The following is a 9,945-nucleotide window of genomic DNA, read 5'->3' on the forward strand; positions in this document are numbered from 1 at the left end:
GAGACCTATAAGGGAAATATACAATCAGATCAGAAATATTTGTGTAAATGCAAATATCCACCCCGGGCAGCAATAAATACTGAGTGTTTCAGTGTTAAGTAAATTGAACTAAACCAATAGAAATGCTTATTGCGTTCAAAAACTAATACAACTTACTGGTATATTTAAATATGATATGTAAAAAAACTTACATCAACACTTGAATACTAAATTTTTATCACTATAACAGATTCAATATTGTATGTCAACAAATAATATATTTTTTATTAGATATAATTATAATATCAGAATTGAAGAATTATTTAAAAATTAAGTAAACATACTTACATTTTGCTAATTCCACATTAAAAATTGTCTTTCAACACATTTCAATATATACAAACACAATTTACTAGTTAATAAATAAGATTCTTACATTAAATGGAATGTTTGACTACCACATACAAATTCTACGTCAATTTACTGAGAATAAACGACTATACCCACAAACCTTAGGTAGGTAGGTAGGTACAAACCTACCTACATTCTCACTTTGGTCGTATCTTCTCATAGAAAAATACTTGTGCTACACTATTCGTCTCTCTGAGTAATACTTTTTTCTTAATAAAATTGAAATGTTCCAATGTGAACTCGTATAAATCATTTTCCATTTTCCAAACGGTTGATTGTTGTATTTTTTCTATTGTCCGTTGCGATGGGTCTATCTTTGAGCTTGTCTGTCTCAGATGTGACTTATTACTGCTTAGATAATGTTCAGTGGCTCCTTTGAACAAGCGCGGTAGACTTGCTTCAAGGACTGATATAAAGTCTAGCATTTCCTCAGTAACTCCTACTACTAAATAGTGGTTGACGAGATTGTGTTTCGCTTGCTGTAGTGCCCAGGGACTGCCTGGTTTCCTGTAATTATTAAATTGAAGATTCTTAGATGTGATAATGATTAGATTTATCTTAGAATATGTTCAATGGTGTGATTGAAAGGTTTTCTCCATATTAACTAAGAAACTATAAATTTTAAATAAAAATATAAATTTTAAATTCATCATTCATTCATTTAAACTCTGAAGTTTGAATGTGAAAAATAATTATACATATAATCATAAATTTTTATCTTTTCGATACCATAGTCTGGTTACACAACAAACAGACATTAATCGAATTTTTAATATGGTTTACCTTTAAGATCCAAAATAATCGTACCATTTTTTGCAACAGATCTATATCTTGTCCCTGACAGATAATATTGTTATCTCAAAGTCAAATGCTCATCATTGTTAGATTATATACAAAATACAAGCTGCCCGGTAAACGTTCTTTTGCCACTAAACGCTATTAAAAAATTGGGGTTTGTGATAGAAGGGTGAAAAATTAAAAAATATATATTTTGGGATGGGTCACCCTTAAGACTTAGGGGTTTAAAAAAATAGTTAACGGCCGATTCTCAGATCTACCAAGTATGCACAAATATTTTTATAACAATCGGTCAAGCCGTTTCAGAGGAGTTTGGCCCCTCGCAATGTGACATGAGAATTTTATATATTAGATTATAGTTAATAATGTAAAACAGAAGTGGAGAACTATTATTTACATTAGGTAACTTGAATTAACTTAATTACTAACTTCATTATTTTAATTAACTGCTGGCTTTGAAACACACGGGCCGAGGACGGGCAGCAGCGTCTTCGGTGCGACAAAGCCCTGCGGTCACCAACCCGCCTGCCCAGCGTGGTGACTATGGGCATGGGCAACACACATGAGTTCACGAATTTTTGGCGCGAACTTGTGAAGGCCTATGTCCAGCAGTGGACTGCAATAGGCTAGAATGATGATGATGATGATGAACTTGAGTTATATCATTACCAGCACTCGGCAGCGTGTCCACAGAAGAAAGGAACCTGCAGCCACATGTTGTTTGGATCACAGTCCGGCTGGCTCTTCTCCACACACTCATCGAATGTCTACAAATAATACCTAAATTGAATATTTTTGTACATAAAAAAAAATAAGTGAGCTTTAGACTACACGACTGAAGTAAAAATTCTTTAGCAATAGGCCTGCACTGTGTCTTAGATATAGGAAACGTAACTAAGCGAGAAAGAGAGGAAGAAAATATGTGCTCGCACCACTCTTTTGCTGCGTTCGCCTTATCCGATCACACTTTTCGTAACGTTCTCGTCAGCTTACTCCCCAAGTCAAGCGTGCATAAAGAAGTTTTACTTCAAAAATGTAATATAAGAATGTATTAAGATAGTTCCATCCTAATGCAAATGCATATAAAATTCAACTACAACACCTAACGACGTGTTGGCGCAGCGGTCAGAGCACTGTCGCCTCACACTCAATGACCCCTAGTAGGATTTTTCTCAATACAGAAACACAAACCACGGCATACATCTGTAAAGGCTGTATAAGAAATGTTTGGCATTTGCGCGGATCGAACCCGGCACCGCGAACGCAACAGCCAGGGCTGTTAATGCTGCTAACGTGTCAACAATACGTGTATTAGGCAACAGATTGTTTTATATAAATAACTAGCGACTAGCTATTAGTATTCCTCCACTATATTATGCATTTATTATACATATAAACCTTCCTCTAGAATCACTCTATTTACTAAAGGAAACCGCATCAAAATGCGTTGCGTACTTTTAAAGATCTAAGCATACAGACAGCAGGAAGCGACTTTGTTTTATACTATGTAATGATAACCATAGATGCGACATGCAATACGTACCATTTTATCGCCATGTTTTTTCCGTACAAGATGTGGACGGAAGTTATCTCCATGTCTTAGAAAATAATAATACGACACTAATCTATCTAGAGGTTTTCTTATTAGATTAATAAAAATTGGTTTCGAAGATGTGCCCAACCTGTAAAAGAAAATATCGTAGTTATTGACTTCCAAAGTTACATGCTAATGTTGACCTCCTGGTAATTATTATATGCTGCCCGGAATCTTTACTAATGCCAAATGAAACAAGTCGCATTTCAAATGAAAAAAGGAAAAATATATATATATAAATAAAATATTTTATGGTTGGTGCACATAATTTTAAATTTAATCTATATTTGAACAAAGCTTTTCAGATGTGTCTATTATTATTTGACTCAATTCTTTTATATGTTTTTTATGCCTAATCAAATCTAAATTCTAAAAAAAGTTGGCTCATTATTAAATACATATATATCCTAAATCATTGTTTAATTAATTTAATATACTTTGCAGAAGCTACAAGTTTAAGCCGACCTAAAAACGAATTTCCCCTTAAAAACATCTGTATGGCCAATATGTATGTCATGTGCGGGAATCGAACATGCAACTGTCAGCACAACTACCACAACCAGTGCTGTCGCGCAACGTGTATCGACAATATAACTGAACAAGCCTAGTAATTTTATAACATAATAATGGAAAATTTCCAAGTACTTCTGTACTTTATTAACATTTATAACAATGTTATAAATTATTCAACATAAGGTTTAAACAGCAAATAGGAATCAATTAATGCCTATTAAATCTATAAAATTTAGTTATTCCACATATCAATAATAATCAGAAATCATTTATAGCACAGTTTTCTGTAAATGATTAACATTTTAATTTTTTTATTTTATCTTTATCAATACATTGAAATATGTTTTACTGTAATGATAATATGTGAAGCAAGAGGATTAGAAAAATATATGAAAAAGTTACACTATACTTATAATTGAGAGCAAAGTAATGATTGAAATAACAATTAAACATTAAATTAACAAAATACAAGGAACTTTATTGTTAACATTTTGAATATTTAATATTTAATTAAATAAACTTTATTGTTGTAATTATAAATATCTAATATCAATCATTACTCATAGTAGGGAATATATCTGCCACTTGCAGTGGAACAGAGAAGTGGAATAAGCTTTGATTCTTCTCCTGCATGGAGATAGAGGCTTATTGTATAATCGTAAGAAAGTTTAAGAATCAAACAAAATAACACGAAATGGAACTAATTTGGAAATGTTAACATGCTTCGACCATCCAAGGAAAAACGGCCGATGCTAGTTCGTAGTTTCTAGTATTTGGCATAATACTTAGCCTTCTGTGAGCCATGTGGTTAGAATAGTATAAATTTATTGATATATTTTTCTAATCTATACTAATATTATAAAGCTGAAGACTGTTTGTTTGTTTGCTTGAACACGCTATTCTCAAGAACTACTGGTCTGATTCGAAAAATTCTTTTAGTGGTAGATAGCCCATTTATGGAGGAAGGCTATAGGCTATATTTTAGTACTCTTTTTTTTCTTAAATTAATGTGGGTGAAACTGCAGGGCACATCAAGTCAATTATACAATCAAGGTAAACTATGAGATCAATTCTTGGGTAACTATATAGAAAATAGAAATCAATAAAGTAATAAATAATTTCTCTTAATTAGATTTGGAGCAATTTTTGTGTTATATTGTATTTTTATTCTCTTTAAGGAAACTGAGAAATTTTGTAAGACTATAAGGTTCTTTAATTGACTATATTTTATTGTTTTATGTTTAGTTTTGTGTTTATGTTTTCTGCTACATTTATTTATATAATATTGACTGTTTTAATTACTAGTAGAAGTTTTATTGATTAGTGCAGGGGTTCCCAAACTTATTTTGTCTACTGCCCACTGAGAGAATAAATTATTTTATAGTACCCCTTTGAGCAAGATTTTAATGAATATTAGTTGATGTTCACAAGTTGTAGTAGTGGGTCCTTATAGATTAAATGACAAATCCTCTACACAAAGGCACCATTTTTTTTCTAGGTCTCTTAGTACTGCAGCACCCACAAGGGGGCATTATCGCCCACTTTGGGAAACACTGGATTAGTGCATTGGTTGTTGCACTAGTGTTTGAAAATGTAACAGAAATTGTATGTCACTAAATAAAAATGAAACTGTATAAACTTTTTTACAATCACACTAAAGCTTATTAATATAGTTGTTATGGTTCTAAATATAGACGCTCACCTCTCGAAATTGAGGAATGCCATATGGCCGTGGTAGAGAGCCGGCTTCAACTCCTGCCACCTGGTCACGTTCTGAGCGAACTTGTACTGGTTGCTCAGTGACATGACGTGCATGTTCGCGGTTATATTGATATGCAGCACTTTAAAGCGATTTTTCTTACACAAATCGTAAGCTACTCCGACAAAACTTGTAGACCCAGTTTTCGGCACTCTATTGTATATAACCACTAAGTCATCGTCATCTTTTACCGCGTCTTTTGGATAGAATTGCCGAGATTCCGAATGCGATTGGACTAGTTTGTACTCTGGAAAGAAAACAATTTTTCATACCACCGATTTCTCTTACGCGCTATTAATTAATTTCGTTCTCATACTAACCTAGTTTGCGATAAGATTCCTCTAATCGTGCTATTTCTGACTGGAAATATAGAACTACAATAACAATGACACAGAGACTTGAAAATAGCCATAATTTATGAACATTCAACATATCGTCGATAAAACATACGGTACTACACTGTTTACGCTACACTGATATTAGTAGTACTGACATAATTTAAATATGAGTTCATTATAAATATAAACATTCCCACTACTTGGGACACCCACACTAGAAAATAACGTAGTTTTGAAGTGAAATCAGTTCGAGTCAATCGCCATGACCATGTTTGTTGACAGCATCAGTGTCATTACAGATACAGAATTACAGATTACATGAACACTGACAGGTACGTTTAGTTATACGAAATCAACAGTTCGCGTTTTATAAGTTTGTAATATTTTACATTAAGGTTCATTAATGTAATACAAACACACAATTGAGTAAAATGAACTCTAATATTTTGAAATGAAGAAACCAATTAAATTATTGTAATTCACAATAGTTGTAAACGCGGCGTTGGCGCAACGGTCACAGCCATGGATTGTACTTGTTGCGCTGGCGTTTGCGGGTTCGGTCCCCGCACATGTCAAATATTTGTATTGGCCATACAGGTGTTTGCCATGGTTTGGGCGTTTGTGCAGTCCTTGTGGGTCTCACCACCGTGCCTCGGAGAGCACGTTAAGCTGTCGGTCCCGGTTGTTATCATGTACACCTGATAACGATCGTTACTCATAGTAGGGAATATATCCGCCAACTCGCATTGGAGCAGCGTGGTGGATTAAGCTCTTTGATCTTTCTCCTACATGGGAAGAGGCCTATGCCCAGTAGTGTTATATTACAGGCAGAAGCGTGTATTACCTGTTGGCTTAATTCACTGGTAGTGATTCTTAACACTTAATTTAAGTTGAAATCGCTAACAACTATTACTTTCACAGTATTTCTCAAGTTTTTCGTCAATTTTAGTTTTGTACAATATGTATTTTAAATTAAAAGTTTAAATTTATTTGTACCTTACAGAAATAGATTGCGTAAACTAATGACGCAAAACACTCAACATATAGATCATCCTTAAAATGACCAACTAGAAATGTAAGAGATACCAGAGAAAAAAACTTTCAACGCTTTCGTTTAACACGTGCAATTGTATTAGTGTATACGGGTTATTTTTTTCATAGCTAGACTGTCATTTTTAGTTTTGAGTGTAGACTTTAATTATATATTTTAACTTGTGACCTGCCCTGGATTCGCGTGGTAATTGTTTATGTCCATAACGCCACCAAAAACATTTATATTCTTATAAGGGTATATCACAATTTGTGATTCACAAACATATAAAATTTAAAATAGACAAGTGTTTATAGACATAGCGTTTTTTTTTATATATAGAAAATGAATATATACTTAATAATATAATTGAATAGAAAAAAAATACTTACAATAAACTCAAAATATACTAACCTACTGGACAAGTAGACTAAAGTACAATCTATGATTAAAAAAATCCAATATTATGCATACAAACTTATTTTTGTAGTGTTTATGTAGCAAAGAAAACAATATTCAACTACTTACAACATTCGTTTTGTTGTTGTTCGATACTAGGCTACGTGATATAAAATTTGTGTTTAGAGTCAAACTTCTCTGATATAGAAACTTGGACTAAATTAAAACTGTCTGTTCATATTTTTAAACAACCCTTTTCATTTGTAAAATTCTTTATGGTACTACGATTTATAAAGTTTTGTTCGTTCGTTAAGCCTTAGTAAAAACTATGTAGTTTTGCTATACATTCTTAAAGTAATTTGATTGAATTAAACATCCGACTGGTCTGCTTAGATCTTTTGGAATCTGTCTAAATTAGATACAAATAAATACATAAACGACTCACACTCAACGGATTATAATCGAGAGTTTGAAATTATACACAACATAAGCACACAAACGCCTAGATCAACATTTGTATGGCCTATAAACACGTTTGTAATAAGCAAGGATCGAATCGAAAGCGCAAAAGCCAACCGTTACCGCTGTACCAACGCGTCGTAAACATGTTAGTTCATAAATAAATGTACATTTAATAGAGTCCAATACGTGCTTTAATACATTTAGATTAACCCTAAGGCCTAGGTATGTTTATTGAAAGACTTCAAGAATGGACGAGGCTCTCAATTCAACTGTATTTTTTATGTGTTATCTCATAACTTCTTACTGGGTGTAACGATTTTTATGAAGTTATTATTTATTAAAGTTAGTTTTTATTGTTTGCGAACAAATATAATGGCATCGTTACAAAAGGCTATATTACTAGTAGAAACCATGCTATCGATAATGTAATTTAATAATATATTAAAACTCAACGTGAGAGTATAAGCACATTGTATAAAATGTGATACAATTTATAAAAGTATAATGGAAGCCGCAGTTCCGACAGATAAATAAATAATAGCAGTTCACGCTTCGAAATAATCAATACGTGACGGCCATGCTTTATTAGATTTACGTATTACGAATTTATTGCTACAGTGTGATTTTATTTTATATAAAATAAATTTTTATTTGTATATGATAGTTTTTATTTTTTAAATTAATCAATTATTTTTGTTCAATAGGTAGCTAAGTATTTAGGTACAGCCAGCCTTATTTATGTCAAATATTAAAAAAAAAATTGATTTTTTATTAATTCAGTAATAAAAGGCTACTAAATTAACAATAAGTTAATTAACAGTATGAAAGTTTGAAAGGAAGAATGAATGTTTGTATATTGGATGAGTGTTTGTGTGGCACGTAGACAGCTCCAGATTAACATACAGGCTAATTTTTATCCCGACATGCTCACCGAATCTGAAATTAAGCGGCATTACAAATTATAAAGATTAATTATTGCAAACCTTCGATTAGAAAACTAATTTATTTTTGCCACACGTAGTCTGTGAAAAATAGTAATAGTCCTAAAAAAATATTTTAATATAAAGTTCTTTCTTATTTGTTAACTTATATCCACATGCCTATATTTATTTACGTAGTATAAAAAATCTGCTTATTCATAGGAATCACCCTTGATCCAATCATTATCTAAACACTGAATGAAACAGTTTCAAATCCCAAGGTAATTCAATTACTTACTCGACAAGCTATATCGAACATTTAGTTTTCGACGTGTCTTCATAGCGAACGCGTGAACAGCGCGCGCGAAATATTTGTGCTATCTGTCGACCGTACACGCTATTATTATCTGTACCCACTGACATTCATTTTCGCGCCAAAATGTGGGTCATTTCACGCCCTATTTAAGTCCGTTCGGAAATAAAATGTTTTGTTGATAGATCAGTGATGTACTCGTACACGCGATGTCGTTAATATGGTATTTATATTAATTTTTGATTACTTTGCACTTCCATTTTTTTTAAATAGAATATAATATACATTTTTTTTTCAGTTTGGCTTTTAAATTTGAATATGTATTTATTTTTTTTAGTCACGATAAATACCTAAATATTTTTTATGAACATGTATACTTTTAAAGTTTTTTTATTTTTATTTTTTATAAATAAACTGAAGGAAACAAAAGTATCGAAGGTACATATGAAGGAGGTTTAGAACTTAATTGCCACAGCGTCTGTATAAAAAGTATAGAATGGGGTTGTATTTAACTTTTTTTAGAATTGTTTGGTCTCTACAACCCGCAAACGTAATTACAAGTCTTTAATGAAATAAAAATAATTAGTAAAATAAAATCAACAAAATAACTTTGTACATATTTACATTAATATTAAAACTTTTTTAACAAAACAAACATTTTGCTCACCTTAAAATGATTTTATATAAACTAGACCGCGAAGAAAAATATTATTGAAGTAATTGTCTGAACATTTATTCAACACTTCGAATTCGCGCATTGTGAGATATAGGTACCTACTTTCATTTAAAACGTACCTACCCACTGATTATATATTTTGAAATAAGTTTACCTATAATGACACAAATAGTCCGTTAATAAAACACCGGAAGGCGCGTTACACGTGTACTGCGAGTACTGTCACCCTCAGTTTAGGGGATATGAATGAAAGGACGACCGAAATAGAACGTCATAATCATTCACTGCTCCATCCTTCAAATATCGGGAAATTGATTGCGACAGCCGAATTACTTTTGAGAGACGAAGTTACTAGAATTTGACTATAGTCTTTTCGCGTTAAGAAAATAGTGAATCATTACTGTCACTTAGCTTAACGACAACCATTGAAACCAGTGTAATCGTAGTGGTCAATTTGAGCACGGCGTGTAAGAAATTATTACATTCTTCGTAATGTTTAGGCTGTCTTTAAAATTATTAAATCTGCATTATTATTGCGCAACTTAGGCTTATTTGGTAGGTTGTATGTATTACTAAGACATTAATGTTTATAATTTAAAATTTGTTGACTAGTTACACATCGCGTAGGAATATAAACTTTTGAAAATTTATAAGCAGCAATGAACTGTATACAATTACACACGCTATTTTCCGATGAAGCATAGCTTCTTCGTTGCAAATCTTAAAATTGTAGTTAAATCATCGAACTTTAAT

At 32.1% G+C, this 9,945-nt stretch overlaps 1 protein-coding gene across 1 annotated transcript; it reads right to left on the minus strand.

Annotated features, from left to right (window-relative positions):
- Positions 1 to 287: 287 nt before the first annotated feature.
- On the minus strand, positions 288 to 5,486 carry LOC123668905 (heparin sulfate O-sulfotransferase). The gene is made up of 5 exons (XM_045602599.1): positions 5,375 to 5,486; positions 4,998 to 5,301; positions 2,732 to 2,870; positions 1,858 to 1,955; positions 288 to 897 (listed from the first exon to the last, which is right to left on the minus strand). The coding sequence occupies exons 1-5, from the start codon at positions 5,484 to 5,486 to the stop codon at positions 528 to 530; spliced, it is 1,023 nt and encodes a 340-aa protein (XP_045458555.1). The 3' UTR covers positions 288 to 527.
- Positions 5,487 to 9,945: the final 4,459 nt, after the last annotated feature.

The sequence above is a fragment of the Melitaea cinxia genome, chromosome 3, assembly GCF_905220565.1.
Source record: "Melitaea cinxia chromosome 3, ilMelCinx1.1, whole genome shotgun sequence".
NCBI lineage: Eukaryota > Metazoa > Arthropoda > Insecta > Lepidoptera > Nymphalidae > Melitaea > Melitaea cinxia.

Coding starts and splice junctions, on each gene's coding strand:
- LOC123668905 (XM_045602599.1), bottom strand. CDS start 5,486: ATGTTGAATGTTCATAAATTATGGCTATTTTCAAGTCTCTGTGTCATT. Junction 2,871..4,997: donor GCATTCCTCAATTTCGAGAG/GTGAGCGTCTAT, acceptor TTTCTTTTACAG/GTTGGGCACATCTTCGAAAC. Junction 898..1,857: donor GGACACGCTGCCGAGTGCTG/GTAATGATATAA, acceptor TAATAATTACAG/GAAACCAGGCAGTCCCTGGG.